Source organism: Opisthocomus hoazin, chromosome 7 (genome assembly GCF_030867145.1).
Source record: "Opisthocomus hoazin isolate bOpiHoa1 chromosome 7, bOpiHoa1.hap1, whole genome shotgun sequence".
Lineage (NCBI taxonomy): Eukaryota > Metazoa > Chordata > Aves > Opisthocomiformes > Opisthocomidae > Opisthocomus > Opisthocomus hoazin.
This window is the reverse complement of record NC_134420.1, coordinates 49,723,730-49,742,130: the sequence shown is the minus strand read 5'-3', so window position 1 is coordinate 49,742,130 and position 18,401 is coordinate 49,723,730. Positions and strand designations below refer to the sequence as shown.

At 43.1% G+C, this 18,401-nt stretch overlaps 1 protein-coding gene across 1 annotated transcript in view; it reads right to left on the bottom strand.

Moving 5' to 3' along the window:
- Positions 1-18,401, bottom strand: part of NRXN3 (neurexin 3) — a 1,053,133-nt gene that overhangs the window by 983,299 nt on the left and 51,433 nt on the right. The window contains exon 2 of the mRNA XM_075425785.1: positions 16,233-17,495. Within this exon, the coding sequence (XP_075281900.1) occupies positions 16,233-16,941 (709 nt within the window). The 5' untranslated portion in view covers positions 16,942-17,495. The remainder of the gene's footprint in view (positions 1-16,232; positions 17,496-18,401) is intronic.

The following is an 18,401-nucleotide window of genomic DNA, read 5'->3' as shown; positions in this document are numbered from 1 at the left end:
GGGAATTACTCAGCTGATGCTAGTAAAGAGCTCTGGCATGGTCAAAGGGACCTATTTATTACTATGCTAATTTTGGTTGGACCATCTGACATCCTGTAAGCTATATTTGATATCTTGATCTCCAGTCTCTGAAACTCTTAAGAACAACTTCTGAGCACTTAAGAGCACCTTAACATACCCCAGCTTGCATGATACTACTTCATCAGATGACAAGGATATAATAGGTCCTTTTGGTAGTGAGCATTAGTACTGTTTTGTCACTAGATCTTACTCTTCATAATCTTTCTCCAAACCAATAGGGAAAGACATTTTCCATTGTCTCAAATGCAGCACAGACCACTCTTTTTACCAACTCCCAATTGCTCAGCAGTGCACAGTCTCATGACATACAGATTATGGTTGGTTTGCTGGATACTGGCCAGCTTTGGGCTATTCCTGACAAGGTTTGAGGTAGGACCTTGGCAATCACCTTAGCAGTAGAGGACTTGGCTCCACTACCAATAATGATCAAGACAGCCTTGGTGCTGTTGCCTCAGCACATGAGTAACATCAGCTTTGGCTGTTTTCTGCCTGCTATGTTTTCCACACTAGTCTTTGCTTTCCTATCTGCTATAGGAGGCCCTGAATGAAGCCACCTCATTTGAGAGCAGAAGGCTGGAGCTTGTCTCCAACAGGGCCTTCAAAGACTGTTCCAGCAGATGGAGCTTTTACCTCACATCTTGCAATTTACACATTCTTGTGGAGAATGACAATCAGGCATTTGCACCTTTCTGAGATTCCCACACACAGGAGAGATGCCTGTTGAGTCCATCCCACTTAATAACACTGGAAAACATAGAGTACTTAAATCTGGCAGGGCTTTGAATCCCAGAAGGGTCAGCAGGAATCAGTTCAGATAGACAGAAGCAATTCATATGAAATGGTCTAGGAGATAAGAGAGATGAGGGTTTTCTCAGAAATGAGTCTAGCTTCAGTGTGTTAGCCGTGTTCCACTGCCTAGTTCTTTGTCATAAGGCCTGGAAGGGAAATGAAAGAAGGTCACAGCACCTTTACATCATCCTATTAAAGAAAATGGAGACTCAGAGCTCCTTCAACTCCTCTAATTTCATATATATGGAATGTGTGGGCCCAATAGGATCCATAGAGACATTTGAAGACCTAGAAGACTTCAGCCCCCAAAGCCAAGAGCAGAAAAATGAGATAAAAAGAAGAGTGTTGCAGGAAAAAAAGATTCATGCGTTACTGCATTGTTCTTACACCTGGCAAAGTTCTTGGGACACATTTGATGAGGGCTAGAAAGATCTGAGGACTGTGTTTCTAATATCGGGTGGCCAATTCCAGCAAGGCAATTAAACATCAACAGGAGAGAGATTTATAGCCCTCCCAGCAGATGCTCAGGAAACAGGACCTCAGAAGATACTGATACTTCACTTAGCTGAAGACAAATACTAGGATGCAAATGTGAAAGTACAACTTTACCTTGCAACTGGGTGCCTTGAAGCTTGCCATGCTTGGGCAGCCTTCCCACCTCAAACACACAGTGCGACTGGGTTCTCCCGTGCTGACTCACTTTCTTTTTCTCCAGTTGCAGAGCCCAACCTCCAGCTCCCATACCTTTGCCTCATAGAGACTGCTTTGCCTCCCAGTGCCAGCACACAAAAGCTGGCCTGGCCAGTCACAACCAGGAGGCTCTTGCCCTGCCAGCTGTGATCATCTTGACAGTTTTGCTTTCTCCTCACATCATCTGTCATCTCTCTCACTCCACCTCCCCTTTCTGCAATCAACCTCTTCCATCTACCACGTTAGGTTTGGGGTCAAGAGGAACAAGGATCAGTGCCAAAGTCAGAGCACTATCTGTTTCCTTCCTACTCCCAACAGAGTAATTACCCCAACAGAGCCAGGGTGAAGCCTGGATGGGACAATTGGGCTAGAGGAAAAGCAGTAAAAAGCAGTAGAGCCATAAGCAGCTACAAAAATCAACTCATACTTCTGGTCTGAGGAAGGACCAGCTGGAGTGCTGGTATTTAGGTGTGGTTTGGCTTATGAAAGACTGCCAGAAATGTTTAAGGAAAATCTCTGTACAGTCACAGGCCTGGGCACCACTCTCCAACCGTCTATCATGGAGCTAATAGCTCTAGCAACACATCTCAGTCTGGAATCGCCACTCTCTTTTCTGTGAGCATCTTGGGATCCACTTTGACAACACTACTAACAAATGTCACCCCTGATCTTGGCATTGCCTGTTAGTTTAGTTCTGTTTCCTTCTGGCCTAGTTCTGACGATGAGTTTTATTACAGACCTGAAGGAGTTCCAGCGATGTGCTTCTTCACAGCTCCAACAATTAAATTCTGTTGTGCACATAATAATCCATAATTAATGCTTACAGCTTCTAATAATTTAATTTAAATAGCTTCTATAATAAATGCCAGGTCAGAATTTTTAGCTACCCCTGAGCAGAGGAGGCCTACTCACACTTCTGCATGCTATGCAGTAAAACAGACTATCTGTTGGAGGACAGTATAGTTAAATGCAGTATGTCATGATTACACAGACAATAAGAGAGCACTTTTGGGCTAAAGAGCCTCTACTCGGGCCTTCTCATTATGTTATTGTTTCCAGAATAGCACAAGGTCATCATGTCCTATCTGCCACCATCTTCATTCCGTGAAGAACCTTCTGCTCACTTGGGTGCCTGTTGTTTGCCAGGCAACTTTGTTTTCAAGGGTAACACTAGAAATGGGACATACTGGAACCATTCTGAGTCTCTAAAGAAGAGACTTTTGGGCAACAAACACAAAAGAAAGAACCGTTCTGAAATGTTATTTTTAAGCTGCTCAAAGACAGCAAAGATAACAAGCCCAGATCTTTTCAGGAATTTGTTTTTCCATGTGATCTTCTCTCAAAATAGCCAAACTGAACAAAAAAGTCCCATCAAAAACTCTTCTGTCTCCTTCACATATGATCAACCTTCTGCAAATTCAGATTCGTCTCTCAGCTGGAAGCCAAGCACAGAAGAGTCCTGCCTTCAGTGGTTTGTTGGAGTCACTCCACTCTGGAGCAAAGTTTCCAGTAAAACTCACTGTCTGTATTGACAATGAACACTAGGCAAGAAGAGAAGGTTACGTGAGAGCATCACCTTGTCAAGTTTGCAGAAATGTAGCGAGGAGGGGAAATGTAAGACCCTATTACACTTTCTCCTGTCACCTTCCATCCAACAGGATGTTCAGTAAAGCATTCAAGGACTTGGAATTCGTGTTTTATTTTGGTATTTTTGGTGAAATCATAAACGTTTCTCTACTGGAAACATTTAAAGGAATCAGATCTTCACTTCCCTGTTTTGAAAAGTTATATTGAAGAGAATGCAAACCATAGATAGGCAAAACCAACTAAAATTTTTATTGCTACAAGTCTATTTTTCCTCATTACTGACTATAAATCTACACTAAACAGACGAATCCATAAAGCATAGCCCAAATACTACAGCACACTGGCAAGAGGTAGGGAGCGAGCTGGTTCAAGATGGTTTCAGCTCACCAAGTTACACAACAGCCACAAAGGGCAGGACTTCTTGGATATGGATAATCCATTTTACCAGAAAGAATAAAAAGAGATCTTTCTTTGGATTTCAATCAGCTGAAATTTTAGAAGAATCCCTAAAATCCAAAGCCCCGCTTTTAGCTTCACATTTAATGTAAACCACAGTAAACCACAGTGTTTTGTGGCTTTTCTAGCACACTTGGATAAAACTAGATAAACTACTATATTGTTTAATACTTAGGATTTAGCGTTCTGGATTCCAGTCCCACTTCAGCAGCTTCTGACTTGATACCCTTCAATAATTCACATTCTGCTTGCCTCTCAGGCTTGCCATCAGTAAAACGGAGATAACATGCATTTCACAGTGTGGTAGAGTGATGTGAAGGCTGACTGATTTATCAGTAGTTGTGAGATGCTTAGGAATACTCTGATGAAATGTGCCACATGTATGCACAATTTATTATTAACCTGACAGCGTTTTAGCTCTTATTTTCCTATCTTGCACACAAGTCAAGTGCAGGATGCCTGAAGCACATTTGAATGGATGCCACATGGCATGTTGATTGTAGCAAGTACTACCATTTAATTCTGAAATTCACAATTTTAACATCACACTAAAGCAGGATTTTTGCAATTAATTTTCCTTCTTCATTCAGTTTTAGAAAAAAAACATTTGAATGGCCTTGGTTTCACTTCAGTATCAGATCACTAAAATTATTAAAGACAAACATGGGCAAGGAAAAAATGCGAAACAGAAATGTGCTCTTTGGGCCAAATCTTTAGAAGTGAAAAAGGATGGCAATTAATACAATAGAAAGGTAAAATGATCCAAAATACTATTTAGAAGCCCAAACCAGTCACAAGGCTCCAAGGTACCTGAATCACTTTTCAGAATTGAACTTAAAGGTAGTATTTTTTTAAACTGACAAGATCAACAAATCTAAATAGATTTGGATCTAGTCCTTAGTTAAGCATGTAACCAAGGTGATGGAATCAGTTGACCATAAACATGAACAGTGCTGCTATGTTCCTGGTATAGCCCGACCCACCTGGACATTAGGTCTGGGAACGGAGGGTGTAGTCTCTAGGTAACCATTAAAGCTAACCATAGTAGGTAATTGTGTTTTTGTCCAGAGAAATGATGGAGTGTGGTTCTGTGAAACGGACTGAAGAAACTGACCAGGTTTGCCAAGCTTGCGAGCCTAGTGGGCAAAAGGTAATTCCGGCAGAGGGAGACCGCGACCACCGACTCACTGACCCCCTACTCAAGTAATACCACCTACTCAAAAAGAAACAACAGAAGAGGGTAACTGAGTCTGCGCAACAATTTACATAGGAAGTGAGAAAAGTTTACACCAATCGCCAAAGAGAATAATATTGAATATGCATGAATAAAATAAATATGTATGTTTTTGATCTATATAAACTGCATGGAAAAGGTATGAGGTATGCACGTTCGGTGGAATTATCCCCCATGCATCCAGCGCTGCAATAAAGAATGCCTGCTTTTTAACACTACATTGGTGTTACGAGGTTTTATTACCGGATTTTTGGTGACAAGCATATCTTTCATCAGTATGAATGAAGGCTTTGCCTGGCTAAAGAACATTTGGTGTATGACATTAATTTTAAGTTGAATACTACTTCTGTGACCAGATGTTTAAGAAAACATTTTATACAATGATCAGTACACTTTATGTATTTTCTGCAGAACAGCTCATTAATGACACTGTGTCTGCAAGTTCAGACAGTTCAGGCGGTCCCACTGCAGCACAGTCAGCCAGCCGTTCACAAGGAGAAAACAATTGGGCTACTGTAAGGCTAGAAACTAAAAGAGGTGAAATCTACATTTTGTTTCACTCCCAGACCTGAAAAGTGGCTTAAATTGTTTTAATCAGCTTTCCAAAAACAACATTTTGTCAAGTAACCAAGAGATAACTTAAGCAATTTCAGCTGTGGAAAAGAACCAGTGGAGACTGTTACAAATGCCCCAAAATAGCGGGATATAGATTCATAGATTTTTAAGGCCAGAGGGAGCATTAAATTAACCTACACCAGAGCAGTGACCTCCACTGTAAGTGGTGGTAGGGCTATAATTAAACACCATTGACAAATGAGGTCTGAAATCACAGACAATTGTTCTCCCAAGATGGAGGATCTGTTACTTAGTGCTTTGGTTTCGCTATCCTTTGCCTCAGGCAAACTGGGAGTCACCACACTGGCAGTGGCAATGACAGAGAAAACATCCCAGAGCTCAAGAATGCCTGTCATGCCATACTAGTGCAGTTCCCAAGTGATTTTCATAGGCAAAGCCTTGCTCATCCAGCCCACATCTCAGCATTGACTGGCTGCATTTCAAAGAGCATTTCTTGCACAGAAAGCTATGCATTACGCTCTTCTTCGGGAATGCCCACTGACCAGTCCTCAGGCCCAGCTACACTGCAAACTACTTAGGTTCACTCCAATGCACTAAAAAGGTAAAGACCAAACTGCTGACAATCCTGACCTCTCAAACCAGCAGCTCTGGTTCTGTTTTAATATGTGCAGCCTTGCTGCCTTCACTGTCACTGTTGAGAGACTGCACTGTTCAATGACACTGGCACATCCAAGAAGTCAAATAAGGAATAATCCACCCAAATCCTGTCCAGCCATGATCATTCCTTGGCCCTTCTTTTAGCAGAGCTCTTGACAAACAGCAGTATCTACAGATCTGTCACTTCCAATGAACTTAAATGATAACAGTGCTTCGCGCCACTCTTCCCTCCTGGGAGGTTTCAAAGGGCATCGATCTGACTCATCGCCCTGCCTGTGCTCCCGGCCCCGCTCACTGTCTGCGAGCTGGAAATCTGTTCTCCTCTCAAGTCTAACCTATGCTCAGGTCTCCTTCTGGCTCCATTTCCAGGCCTAAAAGTTCTCACAGTCCTAGCACAGCGGGGTTGAGTCCACGAGTTTTCATCAGAGCTTTTTAGTCAGTGTGGGAGCATATGCCCCTTCCTTAAAACACTTCAACAGGTTTGTGATATATTGCACCTCATCAGTAGTAGGTCCATATCAGGGACAATAACGTCAGTAAGTTACAAAAACAAGCTACAAATGCATGCGCAATTGATATAGATTACATTTTAAACAAAGTCAGAATGCAGAAATTCTACAAAATAAAAATACATTGTTTTTTCTCCAGGCTGTCATCAAAATCAGTATTTTTTTTCTAAATATTTTGATTTGAACAAAACCATCATTTCTCACGAGGAAAACATTTCCAAGCTGTCTTATTCTGATGTGTGTTAGCTGGTCAAAATGTTGCTTCACACGTCTTTCATTTGAACATGCCATAAGATAGGGCAATCAAAACACAGACTGCCTTGCAGGTACATTTATATGTAAGATGCAAAGTAGAGATAAAGCGTATAGGTATGTAAGTCTCACATCTGTTCAAAACCAGCAGTTTGGGGAATTTGTTGTAGATGTGTACATTGCTGCAGTTGAGAGACAGCGGACCATTTCAGCTTAACTAATTAAAGAAAACAGAAAATTTAGGAGCAGACAGCTAAGCCAGTAACCTAAATAACAATTTGGTCATCGGAGCCCTAATGGTTTTTATTATTTTCAATGAAAAAAAAAAAAAATCAGGTCTCCAACAGCAGAGTGCCCACTAGTGAACTCTGTGAAACTCAGTGAACTCTGAAGAAAGAGGATTTTGCCATTTTCTGCAGCATCCAATGTTTTCTCAGAGGGTCTTCTACCCAATAATAAACCTATAGCCACACCACTCCTGTGATACGACTACCTTCCAAGCTGCTGTGATCACACAGCTACCAGTACCTGAGCTGGCAAATTTTCAGCTACATATGCCTGTATGAGTTGCACCTCATCTTTAACATTAATATAAACATACCTCTAGCTCTGGTTATCCTGAGAGATGTAACAAGGCTACTGCTTCACAACAGCAATATATCCAATCCTTCTTTTTTATGTTCATTGATATCCTGTTATGTTCCTTAAAAGTTCAAGTTCTGTGAATAAAAAGGACCTATACAAATCTCCAAATACACCAGAGGTCTGGCAGGCGCCATGCAGGGTGGTCCCTTTGCGCAGGCCCCTACCTCCTACTGCACCGAGTCCCAGGGCAGCTCCCACAGAAGCCACAGAGGAAAGGGTAAAAGACAAAAGAAAAAGCACTGAAATTCTGGCTACTTTCCAAGATTTTTCTTTTAGGTGGTCCTAGACAAGCAATTTAATCTCCTTACCTCTTCACAAGCCTCACCTTTTTGTTTTTTTTCCTCTTCTTTTTTCAACAGCAATTTATTAAGGAATGATTCCACACACTTCTTCCCCATTTAAAAAAATTCTTTGGGGAATATAAACAATATATTTTTGGCCACACGCAGAAAAGAGCTTGAGGAATTTAGCTGCAAATTCCACTGAGCTAAGAAATTCACAGATCACAACACAAGCTGCTCTCATCCCCGCTAGCCATCTCTACCACAACTGTGGTTTCTGACCAGCCTCACTGGACAAGCCTGCCTTTAGCTCCAAAGATTTCTCCTATATTACCTTGAGAAGACAGGTACTGAGAGGTACTCTGGCCCTGGAAGCCAAGCTGGCAGGACAGAAGCAGCAAGAAAGACCCAAAAATCAAACACATGCCTGCACGGACACACCAGAGGTTTCGAAAACTGTGTCATCTCTCTCAAGTACTAAGGCAACAAACTGAGAAGAAACAAAAATCCATCCAATAGACTACACGGTGTGAGAAAGACTTCTGAATAAATGCGCAGCAGCCAGGCTAACTCTGGGGCCTGCCAGCAGCTTTAGAGACGGAAGCTTGGTTTTAACCTACAACTCAAATTTCTACATCTACCAATGAACCGCTGCTTCTTTTCTGACAAAGGTCTATGTCAAATACTCAGAGCCAAACCCAGTCCATTAAGTCCACTCAGGTTACTTTACTGGTCAAATTCCATGAGTAAGAGGAGGAAGATCACACCTCAGAGCAAAATCCTGAGTCCTCCCTGGCTTACATTGCAAACTGCAGACCAGCTACAAATACATATGTTGTATTTAGGAAGGAGTTAGAGTTGTGTTGATAAGAGTTAACAGGAAAAGAAAGAAGCAAGAAGATTTTACCTACCCTTCCAGTGCCTTAGAACCCCAAAACACTTGACAGCTTTGAGCTAATTAAACATTCAGAAACAAAACAGAGGGCTTATTTTCTGTTGTCCTGCTTTTTATTGCAATGATTCATACAGGAACAGAGGAAGTGCAAACTCTGGCTTTCTACTCTGGTAGCCTTTTATACCCTCTTTTCTTTCCCTGACAGCACAAGGTTGAGGCATGGAGGGTGACAGGGGCAGGCTGGAACAAGCAGCCACAGCAGGGAGAGTGCCAGTACAGACAGGTGGGTCACCGCACAAGGAAAAGCATCTGATCAGCGTCTGAGGTTCACGACAGAGGGCATTTGGGGAAAGTCAAAAGAGCACGTGGGGCAGATACAAAAAAAAGGGTCAAAAGCTCTCCTTCTCCCATTGCTCCTATCTGCACCCTGCAGTGCAGCATCTGCTCTGTGCCACCTGACAGGGAAGAGGCTACACTGGTGCTTGGGCTCTGTTTTCACCAGCATAGCTCCAGCCTGGCCTGGGAAGGGTCTGAGTACTCATAGTGTGACACTGCACAAAGTGGCAGGAAAATGGAAGATTTCAGTTGAAAAGAAAGATGAGGAACACTCCTCAAAGATGGCCACTTAACATGGAAAGACACCTTAATTTCTAACTGTAAGCCTAGCTGGAAAGCTGACAATCAAACCAGGTAATCCTACTGGGTGCTCATTAATTATCATCACTTACCTGTCCTGCTAAGATATTTATATGCCTCTATCACTGTCATACAGAAGCATATGGGATTCTCAATACCTAGAATACAGGAAGCGCCACTGGCTACATATTTCAGACACGGAAACTGAGACACAGAAGGTAACCAGGTACATATCTGCTGCAAAGAAAGGTCAGTTGATTCAGTCTTGAGTCCTTTAGTGTGTCAGTAAATCACGCAGGAAGCTTGTAGCAGAAATGGAAATCAGTCTCTTAGGTGCTAGCGCCCTAGTGACCAGACCATCCAAGTTCTGCTGCTCCAGTCCACTTTCTTCACACATTATACCTTGGCCTCCTCTCAGGAGGGTAAGTGTACATGCAGGCAGGGCCTGGACAGCTGACACAGCATGATTGGCAATGCTGTCAGCAACACAGAACATTCAAGCCCCAGGCCCGTTTCAGAGCAAACACATTCAAACACAAACCAGTTCTGCTTCAAGTAGTTTGTGACACCCACAGTCCTCCCTACCTCCCCACATCCACCTCTCAGTCCCTGGGCTGTTTTGCACCCAGCTGACAGCTCCTGGACCTGTTCACAAAAGGAAAAATGGCAGATGCTTTGCTCTGCAGGGTAGGTTTACAATGGCAATGAGCTTGTCTGCAATGAAGGATTGTGGGAGAGACACACACATACACCCAAAAGTCACATTGCTGTCTCTGGACAGCAATAACACAGCAGTTGCCTTGCTTTCTACAGGAAGAGAAAGCAGTTTTGGTATCCATCAAGTTCAAAGTGGGTCAGCAAAGGAACAAGAGGTAAAGTGTAATCAGAAGTTGGCCCAGGACAGGTGGCCGCTCTACCATATCATCACATGGATTACCACCTTCTCCCGCACCCGGGAGTACTCAATGCTGAGGTCGACGTGCAGAGGCTCTTCTTCTCTTCGCAGTGCCAGTTTGCCAGACAGATGTAGTCCTCCTCCGCTTCTTTCCCTGTAGCTTTGTGGCGCCGTTTCCAGCATCCTCAAGGTATCTTGGAGGATTAGGTCCCTCCATTTTCCACAAAAACTTAACGAAAATTACCCTGTGGCAAATGACCTGCACATCTCCATCCTGGAATAAGGATGAAAGCAAGGCTACAGCATGTACTGTCTTGCTTGGGGCTATATTTACTGCTGATTGACCTCCATGACAGGCTGCCTAGCTCAGCAGAAGTCTGGACAGTAATAACAGATAAACTCTTTTTTTATTTTTTAGGGCAAAAACAAAGGAAAATAAACCTTCCTTCTGAAATCAAATTATCTCCTGATCATAAGTTTGTAAGAGAAATTTCTGGCTCTACTCACTTTCATAATTACTATTAGTTACTTTTATTTAAATATTTATTTAGTAAAGCCCAAAAATTCCAATTTAGATCCTAGCTGCGCTGCGCACACTTTGGGACAGAGCAGGAGCCAGCAGGCTGGTGTATGGGCTGACAGAGGAAGCTGGTTTCCAGACTCCAGCTAGATTTAATCCTCCAGAAGCTCACTTAGCCCATTCAAATCTACTTTGCGATAGCCAAGAACTGTTCTCTTACATTGTCAGGCAGGTAAAACCAAGACTGAACAGCTGCTGTAAACAGCCTAAGTGAACTATAGCTTACTCTAAATGTTACTAAAGTAACATTTTCACCCCGTTTTTTTACCCTCATCCCACCTTATTCTTGCCTACAAATTGTTCTCATTCTTCACCATTTCCACCTCACACCCATTGGCCAAATCTCCTTTGTACCCAACCACTATTTGCTTCTTTTCAGCAGAGGAGATGTCCAGGCTTTGCCTAACTGAGGGCTATAACCTGTCTGTTGCCTGAGGTCTGCAGCTGATCTGCAATCAAGCAGAAAAGGATTGTAGCCTCATGGTCATCTATAATACAGAAGAGTGAAACAAGAATAATATAGCTGTCAGCATGTATTGCAGCTAGACTGTTTGAATCAATGGCACACTCCATACAGGGGCCTGTAATCTCCCTGTGGCTCTCCTGCATTAAAAGCAGGGGAGGGTACAAAACAAATCCAGATAGGTCTGGAACTGCAGGTATTCCACACTTTGTGAGGGGAGATGGGTCCCAGGACATGCATCAAAAAATTACAGCCAGACTGGAAAGATATTACTATTTTAAATACAGCCAAAAGAACTTAAACCAGAAAGAATGAGCAAGAGAAAGAGATGGGGAAAACCAAATTTCTGCAAGTCATGAGCAGAGTTCTTGCCAGCTTTCTGGCAAATGGCCAGGGCTGGGGCACAAAAAGTGGCATAAACCAGCAGATTTTTCCCATGCAATACTTACTCCACAGCCTTTGGAGAGCATCAATTCTAGAGTTTTGCACTGGTGAGTGAAGATTTGGGTCTCCCAAAGTGCATCCCAGAACTGCCTGCTGTCCACTAGAACAGCAGAGCACAAGACCAAATGGAGGGTCTGCAGCTGTTTATTGCTGGTGAATTCAACAACCACCAATTTATATTCATCTATCAAAGAATATGCAAGTGGAAGCAAATATTATGGTCATGTTCATTTGTTTCTGATTACAAAATGTATGTAAATGCATATGCAAATTAAGTGCACCCATCAGGCTCATGGCAAAGTGCCAAATTAGCCCCTAGTATTCCAAAGTTTGGGGTGGCTGGCGGGGAGATACGGTGATTGCAAGTGAGGCTAGGCAGTCCCTTTAGACGCAGCCAAAACTGGGCTGCTCCGAAGGGGCGGGTGGAGGATAAATCCTGCAGTAACTTGTCACTTTAAAGGAAGCTGAGGGGCTATAGAAAAATCTGTTCCTGCTGCAGTTAAAAGTGCGATAATTACAGAGCAACGGGCTCCTCTGTCATTCAGCAGGCAGCATCCCCAGGAAATCTTGCTCTGTAATCAAGGGAAGAGGTGCAATCAGGCCCCTATTCAGGCTTCGTTTAGAAACAGCCCCTGCAGGCAACACAAAGGCTTCAGCATGGTGCTTTGTGAAGCTGGTGATCACATCAACGTCTTGGGTCTGCAACTACAAGCAGAGTTAATGTCATTTCCAAGCACATCTTCTGTTCACCTTTCCTCACAAAGTCCAGAAGGGGCCTAGGGAGAGGAGCGAGGTCTTGGGCCAAAATACTCTTGTACATACAACTTTGCACTCACGCTGTCCACATTAGTGAACTCACTGTCCACACTGCGATGTCAGAGGAAGAGAGAATTTCTCACAGACTGAAGAAGACAACGTGATCCTGAATGAGCACATACGAATGTGCTCACCTGGCTGCTACAGCGGCACGATTTTCAAAATTGGCATGGGGAAGTTTTTGCTGGTTTTTTTTTTTTTCCAGCGACATGAATGTATCTGTGCTGCTCAAATTCCACAGGAACCTCATTCTCCTGGCAGCAGCCTGATCCCACAGAGACTGATGAGCTTTATTAGCGGGGAAGGTGTCTGACTTCAGCTTTCACGTCTAATGCCACCATTGCCCAGAAACATACAAATTAATTGCCGTTCAAATCAGCCTTCCTCTGTACCCTACAGAGCTGTCAGATTCAATAAACCAGTTTACTCCAACTGCAGTTAAAATAGCATCATGTTTTATTCAAAACAGCCAAACCTTCTAAAGCGTGCATGCATTTGCACCCCCACTGTATACACTCAGACACAGAAATCGTACTCTCATTGACCAGCAACGACCAGCTCAGCCACCCATCTGAGCACGTGGCTATCATGACATACACAATCCTGGTGACTCTGGGTGCATGCTATGTGCCAAAAATCTTTACGCATATTGGGGGCACATTCTGGACAGGATTTACAGTTTTGTCTCAGTATGGAATGGTTGTTCTCTGCTGAGGTTCACCATAACTAGGACTGGACTTTGTGTTACAGTAAGCCCTAATACTGTATATGGAGCTTCATTCCGTCTCAGTACAGGGTCAGCAGGTTCCACTCTCTACTTCTTACTTCTCTGGCCACAGAATAAATGAGTTTTCTGTGGTTTTACCATCTGCAGACATAGGTATCAGTCAATAGCCAAGTAATGGCCTGGACACTGTCAAGAGAACTCATTATTAAAAAGGTTCATATTGCATTTAGCTGTTAAAACAGAACTTGTTATTGATTGGATCCCATCAGCTCCCAGTAAAAGATCCAGCTCCAGTGATGAAATAAAAATACGCACACAGACGACAGACTAGTAAATACTGTAATGGAGTTAAGCATGGCCCATAACAGGGAACTGTTGATATCCAGCTGAAGAAGTATATCATTTGCAAAAATGAGACTAGGAATAAAATAACCTTGTTACTTCTGCAAATATCCAGAGGCAGAATAAGAAAACAAAACAAAAGGGAATAGTTCTGACCACAAACACCTCGATCTTTTACGAAAAAAGCAAACAAAGAAAATACGAGTTGGTTAATGGCCAAGCAAGCCACCAGCGGGAAGAGCCTGCTTCCAGTTCTACCGTTCCTACCACATCTTACTGTTCATCAGTGGAGGCTGTGCCACACTCACAGATTTAAATGAGAGCATCTTTGGAGGTCACTACATTTTTCAGTCAGATAAAAAGGTAGCTATACTTAACTTGGTTCCCGTTTTGTTTCCATGCCACTTTTCTTTGTCTGCTTGTTTCCATTTACTAAACAGCTTTTCTTCTACTTCTCCCCTTCTTTTCACAATCTGCACAGACACTGTAACATTTTTGGGTGACAGCATTTAACACACAAAAATCATCACTGCGGCAGCACAAAGGAGGCAGAAAACAAGGCTGATTATAAAATTCTAACAAACCAAATATACACCATGAAATAATACAACAGAAAACTGAAGAACCAGACAAGGTAATGACTGTTCGTGGAAATCTCTACATTTGTTCCACTGGAAAAGATCTCTGCACAGCATCTTCCATGTGAGTGAACAGACCACAGGTAACAGTGAGTTAAAAATGTTTACTAAAAAAGGTGCATCGTGACAAACTTCTTTGCTCACCCTTAATAGAAGGTTGGGCTGGAAACTGATGAATCACTATAGCAAACAAACAGCAGTGGTGACGCATGGCTTCAAAAGGTAACAATAGCACTGCTTGATCCATGATGTCTACAACGGAAATATCCCTGGATTCATTAGAAGATGGATTTCATATTGCTCCACCCACCCAGGAAATGCAGAAATTCCACTACCCAAGCCCTGCTTAGAGTTCTCACAATTGCCCCACAGGTATATGGAAGCCTCACTCACATTATTTTCTCAAGACGTTCACTGAAAACAATATGCTGTTGGTGTCTTGAGCAGCTCCCCGTGGAGTCTGGATCCATTAGCCCAGCAGTAGAAAGAGGCTTATATCTTTACATTTCAGAGTCCACATGCGTGTATGGCTCTTACAACCTTCCATAACCCAAAACTGGCATTTAGATATGAGGTGTGTTTGTTCTGGAAGCATATGAGAATCAGGCCCAGCAGCTCAGCTGCTGAAGTGCCTGGCACATCCAGCAGCCTCTCCAGCTCCACAAAACTCATGGTTCAAGAACAGAAAATAGTTCTGGCTCATTATTGGTTTGGACCTGATTAGCGTGCAGCAAATAGCCAGGAAGAATTCCGGTGTTCAGCACTTTACAGGCTCACACCTCCTATCTAATGGTCACGTACTGTTACTGTAATATTTGGAAATAAAGCCAAATTTTCTGTTATTACTAACAGCACCTTAAAATGAATGCACATATGGATGTCATGTTTATTTTCCAAACCTTCCCTTCCTATAAAAACATGTTTGCTTCTCCATCCACACTGTAAACGTAGAGTTGTATTTACACAGTATTTCTGTAGGGCTTTATTGCTTACATATCAACAGTACAGGACTTTCAGCTCTTCTCACATTCTACATACTGAATTCTGGTTAATCTATTTTCATTGCCAAAAGAAGTAAACAAATGCTAGTTGTGATAAGATGCTACTGCAAACATTTCCATTTTGACAAAATTTCAGGTTTTTTTTTCCTTGAGACTGGACACATCTTGCCCAGGTTTTATCTTTGGCTTAAGCTCAGACTGTTGTGTTTAAACACAAATGTCATAAAAAATGCTGTGATAAGATTCTCATATTCACACTGGGATTTCCAGTTACTTAAGTCTCCTGCACTTACTGAATTCATTGCCATCATGCTACTAAAGACCAAGGCAAAAAAGCTGAAATACACGTGGCTTGAAAATCACATGGTTTGCATGACGTAAAACTTCTAGACTCAAATTTTTACAAAAGAGTATGAAACAATGTAGAAACACTCAAATCCCTCTTTCCTTTGCACTACTAATTAAGATCATTCAGCAGGTCTCAAAGCAAATTAATCAAGGCTGTTAAAACAATCAAGGTGCCATCCAGTGATTAGTATGCAAGCAATTGAGGGGGAGCAACGGGCTTCCACAAACTAGCAACAGCTAACATGAAAGACAACCGAACTTTTGCAATGTCCTGTAAATCAGTGATGTTAGCCATACACACACAGCTCCTGTTTACTGAAACTTCATTCAGTTCTCAGGGACACAAGATAGTGGAATTCACCCAAATAGCTAAGATAACTTCCTACTGCTGCTTTTACCGACACCAACATAGAGTACTTCTGTATTTATTGTTCTCTACTCTTACTAATAAGTGGCTGATGAAAATCTGCCCATGCTACAAATGTAGCCTTTCAGAAAGGCACTTTTTGCAATTGCTCATGCTCTCTATCTACTCCCATTTCATTACTTCTAGCTGGAAAAAGAACAGTGGAACTTTAATTCCTCAGATAGCCACCAGCAGGGATAAGAGCTGTTGTAGCCCTGCTAAGTGACAAATTAACTCTTTGGATTATGTAAGGATCAATGGGAAGCAGGGAAGTACTCTCTTACCTTCAGAACACAGCTTGCCAGCATACCCAGTGGCTGAGCAGTCACAGTGTGGCTCACCATCCAGAAGGAAGCAAGTGCCACCATTTTCACAGGGGTTTTCTGCGCAAAGCCCTTCCATTTCCAGTCGGACCCCTTGACTGCCCAGGAGCTGCGGCTCAGAGTTGCCGTATTTCAAATCCAGGATAAATCCTTGAAACGGAGGCTCATTCAGAACACCGTCAAGGGTCAAGGCAGCAGGACGGATGTCCAGCGGGACTCCACCAACAAAAAGGTCACTGACGATATTCATATACTGGCGTTGTGGACGCACCTCACCCGGCTTGGCTTCACCGTCCAGCACTAGCACTGTCCGAAGGTGATTGCGGCTGACCATCAGGAAGTGCCAGTTGCTGTCATTGACCTGCTTGTCTGTGATAACTGTAGTCTCCGCACAGTCCATGCTGAACTGGAGCTGGATGCGCCCATCAACAAGGGACAGACAGAGGAAGTCACAGACACCACCGTCATCAAAGTAGAGGAGCAGCCCAGCAGAGACATTGGTCTTGAACTGGAAGCTGAGTTCACTCCTAGTGCTGGCATCCCAGCGGAGGTAGCGGGCCCACTGGTTGGGGATGCCCATGAACTCCAGACCCAAACAGAGACCCAGCAAGGAGCCCAGCAGCAAACTCACCTTCAAGGTGAAGTAGACAGAGTGCAGAGTGAAGCCCATTGTTTCAAGAATCTGCTCTTCCCTAGGAGAAAAACAAATGCCCCGCTACTGGGAAGAGAACCCCAACAGTCAACACCAAATGTGTTCCAGCGGGAAGAGGAGGAGAGCACAGAGAGATGGAGAGTAAGTGGAAAGTGAGATAGCAAGTGCACGTGACCAAGGGGAAATGTCTCCTCCCCAAGAAAAGATCTTAATTATCCTTTAGGATCCAGAGGCTTTTATCTCAGAAGTACAGGGTATATGAAGTGACTTCTCCAGCAGGCATACTTTTGTGAAGGGCAAAATTCACCCACAGTGATTTGTTTTGGTGGAACACAAAGCTGACACTGCTTGTTCCAGGGAGGAAGGAAAGGCAAGAGCTGTAGCCCAAGCCTCAAATTCTAGTTTCCTAGAAGTGATAACAATATTGACGGAGGTGGCAGCGAGATGGAGGAGAGAGTGAATTCATAAAGCACGTGATCCTTGAGAGGGCAAAAATAAAGTCAATCTTCATGATGCACTAGTGGCTACCCAGCCCATAATTCACTGCTTGACACTCACGGAGCTTGCAGGATCTGTGGGGTCAAGAGGAGAAAAGAAAGGAAAAAGTGAGTCCCACTATCACCATATCTTTATCACGAAGCTTATTAACATCTTGTCCCAAAACTCATTTACATTTCTTGGTACTCTGGCCACTTCTTCATGCCTGCAGTTGGCTACGTAGTCCTCAAAAGCAGCAAGAACATCTATGTCCTCAAAACTAAGAGGACCAAATAGCGAACTCGCCAAGTGATCTGCACACACCACAATGCTGAGCAATGTAAAAATACATCAAATTATTTAACTCCTTTGATGGATGCAATCTCACTGACTTTACTGAGAGAAACGGTGCTGAAGCTTCCCCAGTAACAATTAGCTCTCAATGAAAACGCTTAGGGCAAAGACCAGAGTTCCTTAGAGCGTAAGAGCTCATATAGGGCAAGGGAAGACATTATCCAAACTTCCCATTCCACTGCTTTCATTATGCTTCCTAGCACACCAAGCAAGCATTAGAGAAGACAACCCTGCTGTCAGCCTGTCATGCAATAGCTGCTTTTACTTTACATGTCTTGCACACTTCAGAGACTCTAACAGGGACCTTTGCAACCTGGAAACACATGCTATGCAAATTATATATGGCAACCTGCAGCTCAGATGATAGGAAACTTGTAGCTTAGATGATAAGAACTGTCTAAGCACTTAGCCACTTATCCTGGTCTAGTGGTTTGGCAAAAAGGCCAAATTCACCCCTAGCTAACAGCGAGCAGTTCCAACTGCTTTCAGTAAGCAGGAGTTACATCTGTTAACACTGGGATTTAATTCACTTCTGCCTATTTGCATGTGGGTGACTGTATACCTGGGGTAGGAGGATGTTTTAAGATGACAAGTAAAGACACCACAAAGCTAGGCTCATTCTTTGAAAATCCTGCTTCAAAAGGAAA